At 43.9% G+C, this 18754-nt stretch overlaps 1 protein-coding gene across 3 annotated transcripts; it reads right to left on the bottom strand.

Annotated features, from left to right (window-relative positions):
• Positions 1–577: 577 nt before the first annotated feature.
• KIF23 (kinesin family member 23) lies at positions 578–18639 on the bottom strand. 3 transcript variants are annotated; one of them, XM_042875961.1, is made up of 24 exons: positions 18574–18639; positions 18406–18475; positions 18201–18329; positions 15913–16018; positions 15111–15247; positions 14386–14492; positions 13299–13469; positions 12047–12088; positions 11529–11641; positions 11263–11384; positions 10594–10696; positions 10176–10255; positions 9969–10088; positions 9318–9477; positions 8603–8770; positions 8244–8401; positions 7882–8055; positions 6962–7141; positions 6300–6581; positions 4168–4398; positions 3496–3578; positions 3113–3194; positions 2929–2999; positions 578–1337 (listed from the first exon to the last, which is right to left on the bottom strand). In XM_042875961.1, exons 1-24 carry the CDS (start codon positions 18582–18584, stop codon positions 1322–1324), a joined length of 2916 nt encoding a protein of 971 aa, XP_042731895.1. In that variant the 5' UTR covers positions 18585–18639; the 3' UTR covers positions 578–1321. The 3 variants fall into 3 exon arrangements, with proteins under 3 accessions (XP_042731895.1, XP_042731896.1, XP_042731897.1); XM_042875962.1 differs by lacking the exon at positions 6300–6581 and having other exon boundaries at positions 18574–18637; XM_042875963.1 differs by lacking the exons at positions 4168–4398; positions 6300–6581.
• Positions 18640–18754: the final 115 nt, after the last annotated feature.

The following is an 18754-nucleotide window of genomic DNA, read 5'->3' as shown; positions in this document are numbered from 1 at the left end:
AACACTTTCCCAAGGCTCCCTCCCAGGTTTCCCCACTCTCAGTACGATTTATGCTGATGACAGGGTGACTGAATCTAAATCAAAGAGATTATGCCTTTGATCGCTTGCTTATCGTTAATAGCAGCCAAATCATTTTGCTGCACGTAAAGGAGTTAATTTAAACACTTGAAAGAGGAGTACAGCCTTGACGAGTTTCTTTGTCTCTTATTTCTGCTGGCTGCCCTTCCTGTCCAAGGCAGGAGATGTGTGGCAGCGAGGACACAGTGCACAGGTTAGCAATGCCCCAAAACTCAGCAGTGCCCAAAGGAGGAATTCAGGGCAAAGCCAACCTCCGTGCAGGGCAGCTGAGCGCAGCATTCCAAGGCCAGCACCCCACAGCGGTTATTTCACACCACCTAGTGGCACTGGCTTGCCATGCCAGAGCTTCCCACTGCTCCATGACAGTACAGGATTTGCCCATTTAGATCAAACTCACAAAATCTCTCCAAGAAAAGAAAAGCAAAACAAACTGCAGGGCTTACCTTGGCTTTTGTAGTTTAGCATACAGTGGTGTAACGAAAACATGACCAGTAAGAGCCACTGAACAGAAGTATTTATTTTAACATGCAGAGCCACATATATAAAGGTCATCACCGTATCAGTGAGCACATCACTCTTTTACCCCATATCTACAGATGTAAAATACTTACTCATTTGCACCACAAAACAAAGTAGCCATGACGTCAAGTCATCATTACTCATCATCTTGGTATTCTCGCTTTGTTGCCACGAAGACTAGAAGACTGAGATTAAAATTGATTTCACAAGCTGATTCGTATATTAAATAAAGGGTAAAGAAATTTAGAATACCAAGCTGCTGCTGGCTACAATACATGAAATGGCATAGGAACACTCGTAAAGTGCATTACTGCGTCTGAGTAAATTGCAGCATTTACATCTCTTCAAAACAGAGCACCTGACAAGAAAGGGACAGTGACCAGAGCACAAGTACGTCCTATGGAGAGCTGAAATACATGCAAGGCAGAAGCCTCGTGTCGTTACTCTATAGAAGATACAGCTTAGTAATGAGGGCTTCACAAATACAAGACAGAAGGGTTTCTTCAGAAGCCCACAGGGCGCAATGGCAGAACCTCCCACTGAAAGTATTTGCACCACTCGCCTCCTCGGGTTTGCAAAAAGTATTTTCCATGTAACCATTGCCCAGCATAGGCCAGTATTAAAAAAAATACAAGATGGTAGTGATAACAAAGCAGTTAGTTTATCACTGGCAGCAGGTAAGTGATAAAAATCAACGGGATCCCAGCGCAGCAGGACGTTAAGGTCATGGCTTTCTTCGCCTAGAAGAAAAGAAGGCAATCAAACAACTTTCAGATCTTACACAGCAGTCGTTTTCTGTAACAGCAGTCAATAACTCATTTATTTGTACTGCTGCGTGCATAAATTTAATGCGCTTCCTGTGCTGAGAAACACTGCAAGCAAACTAAAGAACTTATTTACCCAGAAACAGGCGAATTCTGTTTTCTTGTTTTTAAAATAGCTTAAAAGTAAGTTTTATTTCAATTTATTAACTTTAAACAAATAGAAGTTGCAGTTCAATACATGGGAAAACAACAGGATTGACTACAGTACTGTAAGGCTGCTGCAAGGCTGCCAGTAGCAGCAGGCAGCCTGGACAGGTTCTGTGAGAACAGCAACATTTGGGCCCTTACCCAGAACAGCAACCACTCATTTCTGAAACTCCCCAGAACACCTTGCCACTACAGTCCTGAACCCTTTTCGTACAAATAACACACATCACACAAGAGATGAGAAGCTGTGCTTCACTAATTCTTACTATTTGGATTCCAAAGATACTCAGTTTGGGTTGCTTTGGCTTTGTAGAAACCTCTTTACTTCTCCAGCCCTCTCTCCTCCCTGTAAACATGTCTTGCAAAGCTGCAAATTGTCTTCCCCTGAGTTGAACAGGTGACTTCCACAGCACTGCCAGCACCTATCTGCAAGAGTCCAGGCCTGGGTACTTAGTTCTGTTCTGCAACATCTAGTTTAGCAAGACTAGATCATGTGCAACGTTTCTTTTATAGGCAAGAGATTTATTTTTTTTACGATGTCTGGTTGAAGAGTTAGGCACCAACTTCAAGCACATCGTTTCAACTTCTACAAATTGAGGCTTCTGATCTGGTATGGGTGCTGTGTAACTGCAGCTCTGACCCCATCACATTAAAGATGGATGAGAGCCCTGACCAACTCAGATTTATCCATGCGCGTCAAGAGGAAGAAAGATTCTTCTGGCATGATTAAGCCCATGCTTCCTCAGCAGATCTCTTAGCAGTTGCATAGCAGGTAGCAGCTAAAATATTAGCTGCATTCAGGTATGCTATTAAGCATATCCAATGATTCCCTCAGCTGAGGCACTCACTGAGGCACCAAAATGAATGGTGAGGTATCTGTAACCTCATGGCAATTTATCTAAAGAGACAAAGATGAAGGTTTTGTTTTAACTACATCAGAATCTGATAAAGGCTCGAGGGACTGGAGAAGGACAGTGCAGTCCTATGCCACTGTCACCTTTGATCCCACTCCAGTTGTGACCTGCCAGGCATGCTGCACTCCCCAGCTTTTTGCAGTCCAGCTAAGAGCACTCTGAATTGCTGCAGCAGGACAAGATCAAACCTGACGTTCTGCTCACAGCACTAAATGCCAGAGAACGTGCCAGAACACATCTTCTGGGTAGAAGTCCCCTACAGATCTGTACTGCCAGTGTTTCCAACACTCAACAAGCCTGTTCACTTCACAGTATAATAAAAACGTATGCATCGCAAACCCAAAGCAGGAAGGGCAACAAGGTGAAGGGGAAAAAAAAGGGTTGTCTCACCTTCGGAGTTACCAGGAAAGAGAACAATGTACCAAATAGAGAGGAGAGGCACTTACTTGGGCTGAGCATGATGCTGATATCCAGGTCCAAGGGTAGATCCTGCCCTCATTTCCACTGCCACAGAACACTGAGAAGACACAGACAGTCAGTCTCTAACCCTGACCCGACCCAGCTACGAACACTACTCCAAGCCCTTATAGAGATCAAACATGAGATCTCTCTCCCTCCTTTGTAGCTTACTCTGGTTTCCACATCTGTCCATTCAGAGTCTGCAGCATCCTCTGGTGGATCAGCATTGGAAGGCGACGATCTTCGCTTTCGACTGTAAGACAAGGATGGGGAAGAACAAGAAGATGTTACAGGAATGTCAGTTTCTTTAAAGAATCTACAAGATTCTCATGCACAATAGAATACATTGTGTAGTTTTTCAATTAAGTGCTTTTTCTCTCAACAGCAGACGGGCCATCAGTGCCTAAGAGCTCCTCAAAGTTACTTTCATATGATTTTGAGTTAGCCACAACTACTATTTACTCAACCATTTGGACCAGAATCAGTTACACACCAAGTACCAAAGTTACACATTACCAACAGAACCAGAGCCCAAAGTTAAGGGCACAACTCACCCAGTTGGAGATTCTTGCTTCAGAGTCTCTATCTCTGTGAACTGCACAGCCTGTCCACCACCTCTGGTTTTGAAAACATCACCCTGGGAGCCAAAAGCAGTTAAGAAGTTACAGCCATGAGGTTCCTGTGCCAGCTGCACTGTCAGTTTTCACACGAAAACTTAAGCACTTACTGCTACAGCTTTCCTTCAAGTTAGTAAGCACACATCTGCAAGAGTTCAAAGCTTAAGTCATCCCCCCAAATTGCTCATTAGTTGCATTCCAGGAATTCTGCTATGGAGCATCTGAGCATCCATCACTGCAGCCACCTAAATCAAATGCCATTCCAACAAGAGCAACTCTGCAAGGTGAGCTGCAGTCACAAGTCTTAGAAACTTTCATTATGGATGGATTGTTGTGTTTTAGTAGAGGGGAAAACAAACCTTCATTACTTTCAAGTAATAAGTATGTGATGATGATGCATACATAAAATAATGACAAAGTTCAAGAAAAGCATTCTCAGACTCTAAAACCTCCCTTGAATTCGACAGCACAAAACTTGCAAGTCCATTCTCTTAGCACATGCAGTCAAACACACCTTTCTGCAAGGCACGAGCCCGTAGCACAAACACATTGCCAGAAATAGGATTTGACAGGGTTATCACAAGTTCACCACGGAGGTGTTTGCTTTACCTTAATTAGTTTTGTTTCAATCTCCCCATCAGAGGCTAGCTCCTGGTGCGTCAGCATGTACTTGTCACACTTAGCTAGTGCCTTTTCACTTGCAGCTGCTACTGTGATGGCATGAGGGACATGAGGCTGCATGACTGTGTCAGTGGGCAGATTAGAAGGTGGCTTATGATCTACCCATCTCTCCCCAGCTGAGCGCGACCGTCTGTGTCTGAGACGAACTGGAGGTGCGTTCTGATCAGAGTGGGAAGAGAATCAGAAGAAATCAGCACACAGCAAGCTTCTGAAAGGATCATCATTAGCAAAACTGATTTTTGCAGGTCTGGTTAAGATGCATTTATCTGAAGATCAAAGCTTTGTTCCTTTCAGAATCCACCCTGAAACGCACTGTTACCGTGAGCCTTGCAAAAATGCTTAATGGATTTTACTTCTGTGCCAATTATTTCCCACTAATTTGATGTCGTTTCATCCAATCGGTTGCATTCCCCACATGGCAGGGTTTCCTCAAGGAGAACATCTTTCTCTTTGGCAGCACTCCTCCCAGATTCCCCTGATCTGATTGCCACGAACATATTAACCGACCTGAAAAGATAGATTTGGAAGTGCTTCCACAGATGCACTAATGGATCAAGATGTAATCTTGATGTAGCAAAGGAAACAGATTGAGTATGGCTTTTCAACAGCTGTGGAAGACACAAAGCCTCTGTTTACTCAGAAGTATTAAAAGCAGAGAAAAAGGAAGAGTGCCCATTGCTAGCATTTCTGCTTGTGAGCCCAGCTGCTGGAAACCCACAAGAAGCAGGAGGTTCACAAATTTCTAACTTACATTCATGAACATTGCCAGTTGCTCAGGTAAACCAGAAAACAGTTTGTTTAAAAACCTGGGTCCTTTCAAAATCCCCGAACGGGCATTTGAAAAGAATGCTGCAGGCTCCCTCTGTTCTGTTTGCTCACTAGTGTACAGCTCTCTGTGAATCACAGTGATGTTAAATAACCCAAAGCTATGAGTGCAAATCCCTTCACTGTGCTTTCAGGTGATGCACAGCAATTGGGATTTCTCTCAGCAATGGAGATGAGGCTAGCTGTGTCCTTTGCAGGTTGAGCTCTTACAGAGCTAAAGCAGCTTCTAAAGATTAAACGTATCTAGAGATTCATGGCTTCCAAAGTTGTTTTACATGGAAAATTAGGAATAAAACACTCAAGATCTCTTCTCTTTTTAGTGGAGAAGTGTAACTCTGCCCTAGAAATCTGGAAATTAAGTCCAAAGGAAGACATTACCACCAGTCACGTTTTATTGTGGGAGAGAACACCTCCCATAACCTGATGCTGGTGATTTGTGTTTTAGTTAATTGGAACAGCATCTGTTTAAACCACGTCCCACACTTCAGAGGGCTGGGACTAGCAAGCAGCAGGAATTCTGAAAACAATACCCAAAGTAAAACACCATGATAAGCTTCTCCCTTCTCAGGAAGCCCTCTCACGGGCTCTGATCCTGGGAGCAGGATGTAATACAATCCTCACAGATTTACCTGAGCCACTGTGACAGTTACATCACGACAGAGACACCACCATACAGACATTTGCACACAGCAATTTAATGAAAAAGCATCTCTCGACTATAAGCAAAGCCCCCCCAGTTCTAATGCAGATGTGAAACATTGGAAAGACTATTCTAGGAGAGCAAAAGTTAACAGCTACTCAAGTGAGAAATTTGTCCAAGCACTATTTCTAGTAGATATTTGCATGTGGCTGGCTCATAAGACCACCTTTTAAGCTGCCCAAAAAGGACTGTGGTAAGTTACAGGCTGTAAGACAGATTTGAGGAGACAGACACAAATTAAAACAAAGACACTTAGAGCTAGAAAAAAAAAAAAGGCCCGGTTAGTTCAGAGTTCCTTTCCACAGCTATCTACACACTAATGAGAAACAGAAATGCTTTCTAAAGATTTTTAGATGCCAAATCAAAGATTTAAAGAGTAATAGTGAGACTCAGCTTGGGAACAGCACTGCCCTGTGAGAAATACGTTCAGGGGAAAATTCAAAAGTCTCTTTTACACCCAACGTAAGGAGCAGCTGTGATGGACTTCTGAGCCACACTAACACTACACGTAGCTTTTGACAGGAGCAGCACTAACCCTGCAGCATTGATCCTCTTCTATCTCTAGCTCATCTCTACGTTTGGGAACCTCAGTGATTCCAGTCCAGCACATCCCTCGCCTTCTGTCTGAGGTGTTACAGTCTCTACTTTGTCCTGGTTCTTGTTGTCTAGTCCTTGTTTTAGAATTGCCACCGGTATGCTTGTGTGAAGGGGTTTTCTGCTCCCATTCCATAACGCAGGAAGCCACAGAAATGCTGCTACAGGAATTTGAACGTCTGTGCAGCTGCTGGTTGCTCACGAGCCGCTGGCTGTTAGGAACCTGAGTGATAAAGTTACCAGAAGGCTAAAGAGAATGGGAAAGTTAACGACACAGAACTATCAACTCACAAGGCAATAAGACAGTGCCACTGCACGCAGTCGATACTCAGCGTAGCTACCCGAATTTCTGGTTTTGGAGAGCAATGACAGCACTGAGAATCAGATGTTCTTCAATGCTGAAGGCATTAGGAAAGTAGGAGCACAAATAAAATACAACAATATAAATACAAGAGGAGAAGAAGAATTCAAAAGCAGTTTAAACATCCAAATTCTGTGCTTGGGAAACGTTTTCTAGCCACTAGAGAAAAGCGCTCTGCATTTTAGTTCATTCTTAGAAGTACACTTGTCCCTTTACCAAGAAGTGCTTTAAAGGCAACTTACAGGTACTGGTGGTGGAGAGACTGATCTCTGAATAGGCTTCTCTCTGTCTCTCTCCCGTGAAGGCCTCTCAGGCTTTTCACTCTTTGCTTCAGTAACAATGGCCTTCAGCTGCTTCAGTTTTTCATCTTTGACCCAAAGTTTGTTCTGCATTTCCAGCTGCTTTGCAGCTACACGACGCTCCTACAAAGATAAAGAGAAGAAAAGCATGAAGAACTTCACACAAACACAGACTATTTGGGCTACAAGTGTGTAGATAATTCTATACTCCACATGGAAAGATATTCTCTCCCTCTGAGATACAAAGCTGGTCAAAGTAATGATGTACCAAACTAACAAGACAGACTGCCAAGGTTACGTCTAATGCCATAAATACTTTGCTTCCTAAATCAGGGAATGATTTATGAGGAACAGCACTGAGGGCAACAATGAGGGCGAATCAGAGCACTGCCTAACTGTAGATCTGTCAATAGCACTGAAGAAGTAAACAGTCCTGTAGTAGCTTAAATTAATTCCTCAGACTTCCTTTCCTTACTGCTCTCAAAGTGCAGTATCTGAACAAGAGTTTACATGAGGACAATGGGGAAAGCCTGATATTAGGCTTCTCCTGACAGCTGCCAGAACAAAAGATTCACTCCTCAGAGAGCCATATACCCAAAAGAACAAGTGCCAGATACCAAAACTAAGTGCGCAAGAGAGCTGCTCTAGCTGCATCATGGGCCCTTGAGGAATTCATCCTATCATACAACATTTATAAAATTTAGGAAGAAAACATCTGCTCAAGTCCTCAATTAAAAGCCAAATGCATCTTCACTCTTAACAGCATCAAGAAAACAAAGAAAAACCTTGAAAAGCAATCAAGCTCCCCAGCTCCCTCCAGCATTACTCCTTCAGGCAGCTCTCACACAGGGCAATATACTCACACACTCCTTCTCCCATTTCGTGGTCGTTTCAGCAACCATGCCTTGCAGCCGTGCCTCCAACCTGCGCTTGTCAGAAACCTGACGTTGCAGCTTCTGGCTCTTGCTCTCTAATTCTTGCTGAAGATGACGCTTATCTTCTTCATAAATTGTAGCAGTTTTCTCTAAAATCTCAACCTGGAAGAAGAGAGGAAGAACTTTGCTATGCCCCCAGTCAACACAACCATCTAAGCCTAGAAATGCAGGTTATGTCTGCTTGTGCTTATGATGCATCTTATGAAGTGAAGAAGATTGCCAAGAGCTAGACAGAAAAAGCTTTTCATGCTTAGGAGCTGCATAGCTCAGAACAATGAAAGAAAACTAACCTTGTATTCCAAAGTCTTAATTTTCTTCTCCAGGTGTTCTAACTCTGCTTTCTGTCCTGTTATTATTTTCTCTTTCTCAGACAACTTTCCTTGAACATAGTTTTCTTTGGACATAATGTTGGAATCAAGTTCTCGCAACGCAGTTCTGAATGTAAGCACTGCAAGAGATTCAACATTACTTTCTCATCCTTTCTTTCTCCTACTAACTCGACACTACCAGCTACTTCATTACCTCAGTGAAAGTGTCTTTAAACCATTAACCTAGACAAGGTAATTATTCCATATTAGTACAGAAGAGATGCTTGAGCAGCAGTGAGGGCACCAAAAATCGAGCTCTACATCAGTGCTCAAATTCTTACCATTTCTGGCAAACTCCTCTGACAACTTTTGTCGTAGTTTATGGCGTTCTTCCAGGACTTCAATAAGCTTTGGAAGTGTTTGATCATCATTAATATCCAATAGCTCGCATGAAGGCAAGGGAGGAAAGTTCCGCAAAAGTATTTCTGAAGCAGATTGCTCTTCTGTTTCTGTAAGATTTAAAGCCAAGGAAGTCTGTCAGCAAGCTGGAGAACAAAGTTCTCATTTGACAACACATAGCCACAGATCATTCCACAGAATTATGAAGGAGACAGAGTGTAGAATTATTAATGGCAACTACATGTTTTCTGAATAGATGACAGTACTGAGAAGAGATTAAAAGTGACATTTTTTATTCATTCCTTACAATACCTCCAGGCGAGTCCTAATTTCTAAAGTAAACCCAGAGCCTACAAAAGCATGGAAGCATTATCTTCAACACAATCTCTTTTCTAGAGTTGCAGTAAAGGGACCCTGAATTCAGCTCATCAACAACAACAAAGAATTACTGTGAGAATTGTAGCTTAAGCCCAATTACTGTGTAAACAGTAGCACAGCATGAGAAGAGCAATTCAGGTGCAGCTACAACAGAGAAAGCTCACCACTAACAGCTCCTTGCGTGTCCTCAAGGCTCAAGCTTATACTTAAAGAAGCCTTCAGCCCCTAAGAACAGACAAAAAGGCACTTGCTGTGAACACTCTGCGTCCTCCTGTTTACCTTCATTAATTGGGCCACCTCGGATCTCCAGTTTCCTGGCCAGCTCGTCTCTGAAGGCCTGGTTCCTGAAGCGCCGTCCCGGCGTTAGGCCGCACAGCGGTCTGTCCACAGGCCTCGCAACCTCCACCTCCTGCGTCATCTCTGCAAAACGCATGACTTGCTGCAAAAGGACAGAGGCAAGCTCAGCAATGCCATAAAACAGCAGCTACCCAAAGCAAGTTTGGAAGCGATACCTTACATCAACAGAAGTTTTAGCAGAGACGTTATCGACATTGAATCTGAAGTGTTTCCCAGCTTGCAAATCTGAAGTACAGCATCTAAAAATCCCTCCCTAGTAACACCTTCCCTCCCTTCATTCCTCAAATCTGACTGTGCAGATATCTCAAGTTCTTGCAAATATTGTCCTAGTGGGGATAAAGCACCTAAATACAGCTATTGGGACTGCTGTAAGTAAGAGAAACTTCCTATGTTGCACACAAGCACTTCTGAGAGGCAACATTAAGACTTCGAGGGCACGTTTGCCCTGCATTACATCTGATTGCCTGAAGCGTTCAGACAGTGTAAGTTATCATCCCTGCCACCTACAAACTAGTACAGTAATTCAGAGCTAGCTGTGAGAGTAGGCAAGGATAAGGACTGCAAGAAAGTTACCAGGCTTTCCTCGTAGTCCTCAGCTTTAGGGTTTACACATACAATCATACGCACTTTGCCTTCACCATCAAAATAGTTCTTGAAGAGATGAGTCAGTTTGGAATCTCTGTAGGGCACCATCTTAAAACAAAGCAGAAGGAAGTTCTAGTAAGCTTTTATCACACCAGCTTATTCAAGAGATAACTGAATGAATGGCAGGTTGCATACCTTATTTGTTCCATACTTCTGGTTTTCCCGTAGAACTTCAATACATGTTCTTAACGTCATTAATGACTGATTAATATTACCTTAAAATAAAAATATAAAAACATCTCTGTAAGCAGCTATTTGCATCTTATTTCCAAATGTTGGAATGTTTATTTGTTTTTAAGATAAACTGTCTGTACCCGTAAGCCAGTTGTTACTGACAGCCTTTCCAAGTAATCTGAAGCACACACAAATGCAACAAATGCTGCCAAAAATTCCAGTTTCCAAGCTGGAGGATTGAAGACCATCAAATGAGATAACCAAACATCATAACAGAACACTTAATGAATCTTCTCATGGTTTCTTTACCAGGAGACAAGATTAACACATGCACAGCCTAGCCCATACAACTCACAGGCAGTCTGAACACGGTACATACCTGCTTCTCGCAACCTGTTCCCTTCAGCTTTTGTTCTGTTAGTCCTTTCACTTCCAGCTAGATCAACTAAGGACAGCTGGCTTAAAGTAATCTGTTCCCTCTCCTGTTATGGGAAAGAAATTAGGTTAGGCTAATTATTAGCTCTATTCTCTGCCTTGTAAGGGGGCCACTGGGTGGGCGGGGTGCAGGGAAACATCCCTCACAAACCCAAGCCAGCACATTTAAACACATATTACACCTTCAGACTAAGATTGAGAGTGTTTTTATAGCCCTTAATAAATGCCTCATAGGGTTTTTGTGAACAAGTTTATCAAATCCTTTGTCTTGTGGCACGAGATAGATTATATTAAGCACTCTTGTCCAAAGCCTCTAAGTCATACTCTTACGTTAAGGCGTTTGGCTCAAAACAGAGGAAGAGTAAATGAAAAAGCAGCTTTGCTGCTCACTTTGCTGCTCTATTTACAGGAAGGAGAGAAACTAAATACTTTAGAAACTCTGTAATTTTGATTCACTTCACCAAAAGTATGTGAGGTTCAATACGCATAAGTTTAAGTCAGTAGGCCATGCTGCAAGATTCACCACTCTTTCTCACTTCTACATCCATCCACACACACACACACACACACACACACACACACTTCTCCTCTGACAGCATGCCCCAGAATTTACCTGCAGCACATTATCTCCATCTGCATCCAGAGGTGCCTGAGCCAACTTGATCATGAAAACTCCATGAGACCGACTGGATTCTCGATTCAGCTGAGTGTTTGCAATACGCCTCTTCTTTTGCCCTGTTCGAAAGAATGACCTTTCCCTCCAAACCCCTGCTTCATGCAACAGATTTGCCACCTACCAAAGCCACTTTGTTTCCAGCATGGTAACGTAAACTCCACACAGACACATTATCCTTTAAGTTACATCTCAAGACTATTTACCTTTCCAAAAGACTTCAAAAGCTTCCTCGGTGGATTTCACCTCTACTTCTGTGCACCCCATGACATACATGTTGTGATTCTGGTCCTCACGAAGCATTTTGGATTGTGGAGGTCTTGAGGGCAAGGAAGAAAGGAAAGCAAAGTTTCAGTGGAGCTGGATATGCAGTAGTATATCATCTCATGCAAGATCTCTTTTATTTAAGTACACGATTCACTCTAAATACATCACACAGCAGATGGAAGCAGAAGTACAAGGACACACACTCAGCCAAGGTTAGTTACACTCCAGCTACTAATTTAGAAGCCACGTTTAATTGCAATTCTTACTGGAAATCATTGGTTTGTGTGGCAGCTATTGCTTTACTACATGCATATGGCTCATATAGAAGCAAGATGGTTTCAACAGCGTTCTACATTCACTAGTAAAGCAAAGTAGAGACAAGGAGTCAGTTTATTTTCTGCTTCTACTGAAAAAAAATCACTCTTCAGTAGTGGGAGTAATTTGCTCAGGCACATACATAAAGTCACCGTTTCGCACAGGAGTGTTGCAATTGTTCCACCTACCAAAAAAACAGGATTAGAAATATTAAGTCCTTCAGCCCATGTCCAAGATCTTTTCATTTTTAATGCACTGCACCTTCCGTAAATGGAGATTATCCAAGGCTTTTCCTAGGCTGATTTCTGGATATGATAAGCAACAAGCTAAACCAAATTTCATTCCTATTTAGAAAGCATTCAGATACTCAAACCCATTTCAAAGCAGTACCAAGCAGAATGCTCTGCGTTTCGATGTGATCAACGCGCTCTGTAACCCAAGTAAGGATACAAAGCAGGCAGGGTTTGTCCAGTGCACCGGGTGCAAGGGGGACAGATCTGCCTGACCTGCACCTGCCTGGAAAACTGGTGCTACAGACACAGGCTGAACTGATAGACAGTCAGTAGCTGTCCTGGAGTTCCATACAGATTCCTTACGCAGAGTTCGTTGGACGCAGAGCCTTCCCTGTTGCGCGTGCACAACGGGTTGTGGGATGAAGGTATGTTGTCTCCCTTTCATAACGACTTGCTTCACTCTAGTTTAGGCTTTGTAGATTGGCCATCTCCTTAATTAACCCACGTACAAGGAGATACACATAACTTTCTTGGACAGATTTGGAATTTTTAAAGATACGATCAAATAAGTTTGATTTACAGACTGCCTTTCCAAAGATCACAAGATTCACTGGTCCTGGATCACCAAGTAGATATCTTTCCAAAAAAGCATCCAGAATTTCACTTGAGACTATTCATCTCTGTTGCTAAGGAAATGATTGGCACCAAATGGAAATAATATACAAGCTTTTGCCCAATATGCAGTTTTCCAGAGGAAAATGCCAGCTATGGAACAGCCTGCTCTTCAAGCCGTGGTCACAAGCTAGGAATAGCACTTGCAGAATAGCTCCAAGAGACTTAAAAACTCAGTAGGATACAATGCTGCCTAAAAAATTAAATATTGACTTCTTTATCTTTCGTTACATTAGGAAAACAAGCACTAAATCTTAGCAGCAACAGAACAACTCAGAGCACTTCGATACCACTGTCTGGATTCCTTAGGCATCACCTCATTCTCTGTGATTTTTGGAAGCAATTCACCTGAACTGAGCCAGATTTGCAGAGACTACAGTCACAAAGACATGCAATCCTCGCAAAAGCTTCACCTCTCTAATTATTATATATATTATAATTATAATAACTAATATAATTATTATTAATATCTAAGTTATTCCTACTAACTTGGGTTTTATCAGGTCAAACGAAGTCTCTTCCAGGAGGTCATAAATGTAGTTGTTGTAGATCTCGATGTAGGAGACAAAGACACTGTAGACATTATCTTCATCAACTTCTTCCACTTTGCAGTGATCTTGCACGTTGATCATATCAGCAAACTCTGGATCCACCTGTCGCCTGTTGATCACACACAGTAAGGGATTGTGATGAGGCACAGCCAGCTACCTTGGCTGAGGAGCCAAAGCACCAAGCTAACTGACAGTTGGTGTGACTGGAGGAGAGAAATGCATTAGGAACTAAAGCCAACATATCCAGTTTCAGGTGCACTCAGAAGAAGTGAAATAGACAGATCCATCTACCCAGTACTGCTGCACTCAGCTCCAGAAAGAAGCAAAATTTCTGGACAGTTAACATTGCAATCATACACCACTCACAGTCTCTCTATTTTACAAAACATCCTCAAGTTTAACTTCATAGTACCCTATATAAACAGGAGGGGAGTCAACTCTTTACAAGGGTAGATAATAGCAGAACAAGGGGAAATGGTTTTAAGTTGAAGGAGGGAAGATTGAGGTTGGATGTCAGGGGGAAGTTGTTTAGAGAGAGAGTGGTGAGGTGCTGGAGCAGCTGCCCAGAGAGGCTGTGGATGCACCGTGCATCCCTGGAGGTGTTCAAGGCCAGGCTGGATGGGGCCCTGGGCAGCCTGGGCTGCTATGAAATGTGGAGGTTGGTGGCCCTGCATGTGATGAGGGGTTGGAGATTTGTGATCCTTGAGGCCCCTTCCAACCCTGCCCGTTCTATTATTGCACGTGGTCAAATCATAGCATTTGGAAACAGATACCAGAAAAAAAAAAAAAGCTTATGTTGCTCAATTCTAAAGCTTAGAATCGAAGTATTCCCCTATGCAATTTCCCATCCTACATGGAACATAACACACTAAACTGCCATGAATGTCTTCTGCTTATTTGTTGTTTTCTTCCCCCCTCCCCCCCCCCCACCAGAATGAGATAAAGACATCAAGATTACTTGAAACCAGTTTCAGAACAACATTTACAGTAACTCCTTTTTCCTGCATGTTACAACAGTTACTTACTTGCCAGAAGCCTTGGGAACAGGCGTGGCGTCTCTTTTCTGTCTCTCTAACAGAGCATCTACTTCACACTGAACATCCACACCATTCTTGTCGTCAAGCTTAAAAACCTGAACAGTGAACATGTTTAGACAATACAGTGACAAACAGTAGTGAACATAAGGTGTTGGCCAGCAAAAGACAAGTGATTTGATCAAGCTGTCTGGCAGCCAGCAAATACCACACCCCCTCACTAACACTCAATCTGCTAGCTAATTCCAAGTAGATTTGACAGAAAACAGGTACTTCCAAAACAGTATTTCACAAAGGCTGCCAAGCTAGCAAGGAAAAAGCTTCCGGTATTGTTCCAAATAGATTTGGATTGGGAATTAAAAAAAAAAAAAAAAAAAAAAAAAGACTTCTGAAGAAAAGAAAAACATCATTTTCTATGTTACTTCAAATACAGAATGAGATTTGTCTCAAGATGCAAAGGTCACAAAATCTTCGCTCGGACTCTTCTTTTTTTACTGAAGTAATTAAGAAATGAGTAACAATTAGAAGGACAGTTAGACCATACATCTTCTTGATGTGCCTGTCCTGGATACCAGGCCCATCTCTGTGGTCCTGCTTCAGAAACCCAGAGTTTCCTGGGGCTACCTTCTGCTGTCGTTTAACACAGGAGGCATTCTGAGCAGTGCTTTAGGTTGTTGTGAGCAGCAGAGTGGAGAATTTGGTACAAAACTACTCACAAATCTCTTGGCCTGGAACGGCCCTATGCTGTTGAAGATCATGGCCAAACACCGTGGAAGCAGCCCTCCATCACCAGGAGATCCTGTCATAGTGTGGGTTTTACCACTGCCTGTCACTCCATATGTAAAAAGGAGACCTAGGAAAGACAGAAGAGTCCTGCAATCATGCTCACAGCCTCAAAAAGCATCAGTTACATTCACACTGTTTCTTGGGTAAAACATTCTTATGAAAGACTCCTGCTGAGCTATCTATCAGTAAGCTCACCCCAGTGCAGCAAAAGCCACTCTTAGTCAATACAAGTACTGAGCACCTGCATGAGTCACACTTCAACTGCTAATATCTGCCCTGTTTTGGGATCCTGCATTTGGAAGTGAAAACAAACGTAGCCTCTAAGCCCCAGGTGCAGCAGCCTGATTTGCTCTGGCTGTTACAGGGGAGCTTGACATTAACCTCAAGGTATCAAAGTGTGCCTAGGACAAATTGATTTGTTTCTATAGTCAGTCTTTAGGAGAGTATCTGACATCTTTCCCCTGAAAAATATGTTTCTTCACTTAACAGTGCACAAAAGAATTATACCTGGACATACAAAGCATCCCAGGGAACTTGTACAGGGGAGCTAAACCACAACTGTTTCCATTGCAAATAAGATGTATGTATATATGCAAATAAGATGTATGTACACAAATATATGATGATATACGTATATATTTTATCTAGACAGGATAAGAAGCCTTAAGACATGCAAAACCATAACGATACCAAAAAAAGACACACAGAGACATGAAACAAGGAAACCCTTACCGTTCTTCCCATGAATGAGATCTTCCACGAGAGGCTTAGCCACTGCGTCAAAAAGCTCCTTTTGAGCCACAAGGGTACCAAACACTTCTTTAAACGAATACTGCGTCTGAAGTAAAGAAGACACATCACCCTAAATCTGAAGTTTCCCTGCCCAGAGGCTCGTTGCTTCAAAATGCTTCATTCTTTTTCCCTTAGCTCAACAGAATAACAAACCACTTGAAGATTACACCCGTGTTTGAACACACACAGTTGCTCCACTATAGCTCTTTAATAATCACTTCAGTTTGTATATTGAAGAACAGCAACCTCTGGTTTTCATAGAGCTTATGTCCATCAATAACCACAGTGATCAGGGAGCCTGACCTCACGTGCAAATAGAGAAGCTCACAACCTTCAGTTTCAAGCTCAAGTTTTTGTTTGATCCCCAGCCTTTACACAGATACTGAAGGAACACCAAGGACGCCGGCAACAGATAAAGTCACATTCCAAAGTTTAATATTCTTGCTCATGTCTTTTCCCAGCCCAGCCTGTTTCCAGTCATAGGTTTGCAATGTACTTGGACGGATCCAGCCACTTTTCTTCAAAACACTTGTAAATATTTAAACATCACTTCATATCCTTTCAGATTCTCCCAGCACAAATTCAGAAACAAAATATCCTGCGTGCCAGCTAACATTCATTATGCCTTACCCACTGCCTGGGAACTGCTAAGTCACAGCCTGAACCTCTGATTGATCACCTGAGGTGAGCCATGAGTCAGCCAGAGGAGCACAGCTGAAGGCAATTCACCTCCGCTGCCAGAAGGGGTGCAGCCAGGCTCCACACCTCCTAGACCTATTTAAGAGCTGGGGAAGGATCTCTTCTGGAGATCACATCTACTGGTGTTTTGTGGGTGAGCCCAGGATAGGGGTAAGCCTTCTATTTATCCTTTTTTGTTATCATAGTCTGCTTTGCCTAACTCTCCTGTTTATTTTGTGATTATAACATCCTAATATTCTTTGATTATACACCCACAGAAAGAGATTCTCTCACTTAGAACTACTGCACTCTGTTGGGAACCTGTGATTAGCCATTTCACAACCAAACCACGCTCAGAGCTGAAGCACTCCAGCTCTTCATTCTGAACACATGCCCTAAAGTCCCCTTTCCAGTAAACACAAGAGTTGCTTGCTGTAAGTGACCCGCCACCTTCTTCCTACTTCACACCATTTCACCGCTTCAGAACAGGTTGGTTACAAAGAGCCCACAAAGATCAAACCCAACTGCCTGACCTCATCAGGGTTAACCAAAAGTTAAGGCCTATCACTGAGGGCATTGCCCACTGACAGCCACAGGACACCACCCACCCTGCTAGGAAGCCCATTCCAGTATTTGACCACCTTCATAGTAACTAAATGTCTCCTGATACTCTGATCCTCCATGGCACAGCGCTGTGCTGTTCACGTATCTCACTGGTTACAGGGGAGAAGAAACTACCCGCCCACTCTCCTCTCTTTATACATTAACTACAGCTTTCCCCTTCAGTACACACAGGGAAACGTCGCTCTTTGCTAAGCTTAAGGACATACCAGACATACCAACTCTTAACTCATTTGTGCCTGATTTTGTTTAGAGCTAGTTTCTAAGAACCAGAGCTTTGTGAACAAAACCTTCAAGAAGTTTTGCCAGTTTTATCTTTTTTCCCCCCTTTTGCTCTCACCCTTCCACCCTGCAGAAGCCTTTTTGGATATAGGGAATACAGAATGACATGGAGGCTCTGAAGCCTATCCAAAAGTACAACAAAGCTGCAAAGGAAAGGAGCCTTATGAGGAGCAGCTGAGGGAACTGGGATTGTCAGCCAGGGGGAGGCTCAGGGGACACCTCATTACTTTCTACAACCCCTGGAAGGAGGCTGTGGTGAGGTGGGGGTCAGCCTCTGCTCTCAAGTAACAGCAACGAGAGGTGATGGCCTGAAGTTGCACCAGAGGAGGTTTGGACTGGATATCAGGAAACGTTTCTGCTCCATAAGAGCAGTGATGGAGTGTTGGGATCACCACCCCCAGAGACACCCACACAGCACAGAGATGTGGCACAGAGGGACACGAGCAGTGGGCACAGAGGGCTGGGCTCAAGGATTTAGAAGGGCTTTTCTACTCTTCTGATCCGTACAGCAATTCTGTATATCGATGCCAAAGGAAGGCAACGGTACATTTCTGCTCCAAAGGGAATTTAAAACCTCTCTCAGAGCACTGCCTGCACCGGGCCCAAGGAGCCCTGGCAGTGGGGAAAAGAGCCCCGCGGGCCGTTACCTCCCGGTACTCCCCGTTGCGGAATATCCTGTATCCGTCGGGAGGGTGGATCTGCACCGTGCTCTCGTTGATCACCTCGATGCAACACTCCTGGTCCGGGCAGCTCAGCGGCCGCACCCTGCAGTACACCTGTGGGAGAACATGGCTGATCCACGGCCCGGCACTGCACGGCCCGGCCCGGCGCCCCCCGGAGCTCCGCACTCACCCCAACGGGGTCCTTCGGGCCGGGCGGCGACGCCTTCTTCAGCGCCGGCCTCCGTGGGGTCTTGGCCCTTCTGGGGGAAGGAACGAAGCGTGAGGGGCGGCCCGGACACCGCGTGGGAGCGGGACAAACCGAACCGAGATGACGGCCGAGGGGCCGGGATGGACTTACGCCGCCTTCATGCTGTGGGGACGCCGATCGCCGCGGGGCCCAAACTCCGCGCTGCCTCACCCGACGGCCGCGCGCCTGTTCTGTTCAAATCCAACCAATCGGCGCGCACGCCCGCGTGGCGTCATCACGCAGCGTTACGTCGGGGGCGCCACCTCCCGTCCCCGCCCCGGGGCGTAGGCCG

The sequence above is a fragment of the Lagopus leucura genome, unplaced genomic scaffold, assembly GCF_019238085.1.
Source record: "Lagopus leucura isolate 7727_CA_CO unplaced genomic scaffold, USGS_WTPT01 Super-Scaffold_100015, whole genome shotgun sequence".
NCBI lineage: Eukaryota > Metazoa > Chordata > Aves > Galliformes > Phasianidae > Lagopus > Lagopus leucura.
This window is presented reverse-complemented; position numbering and strand designations above follow the sequence as displayed.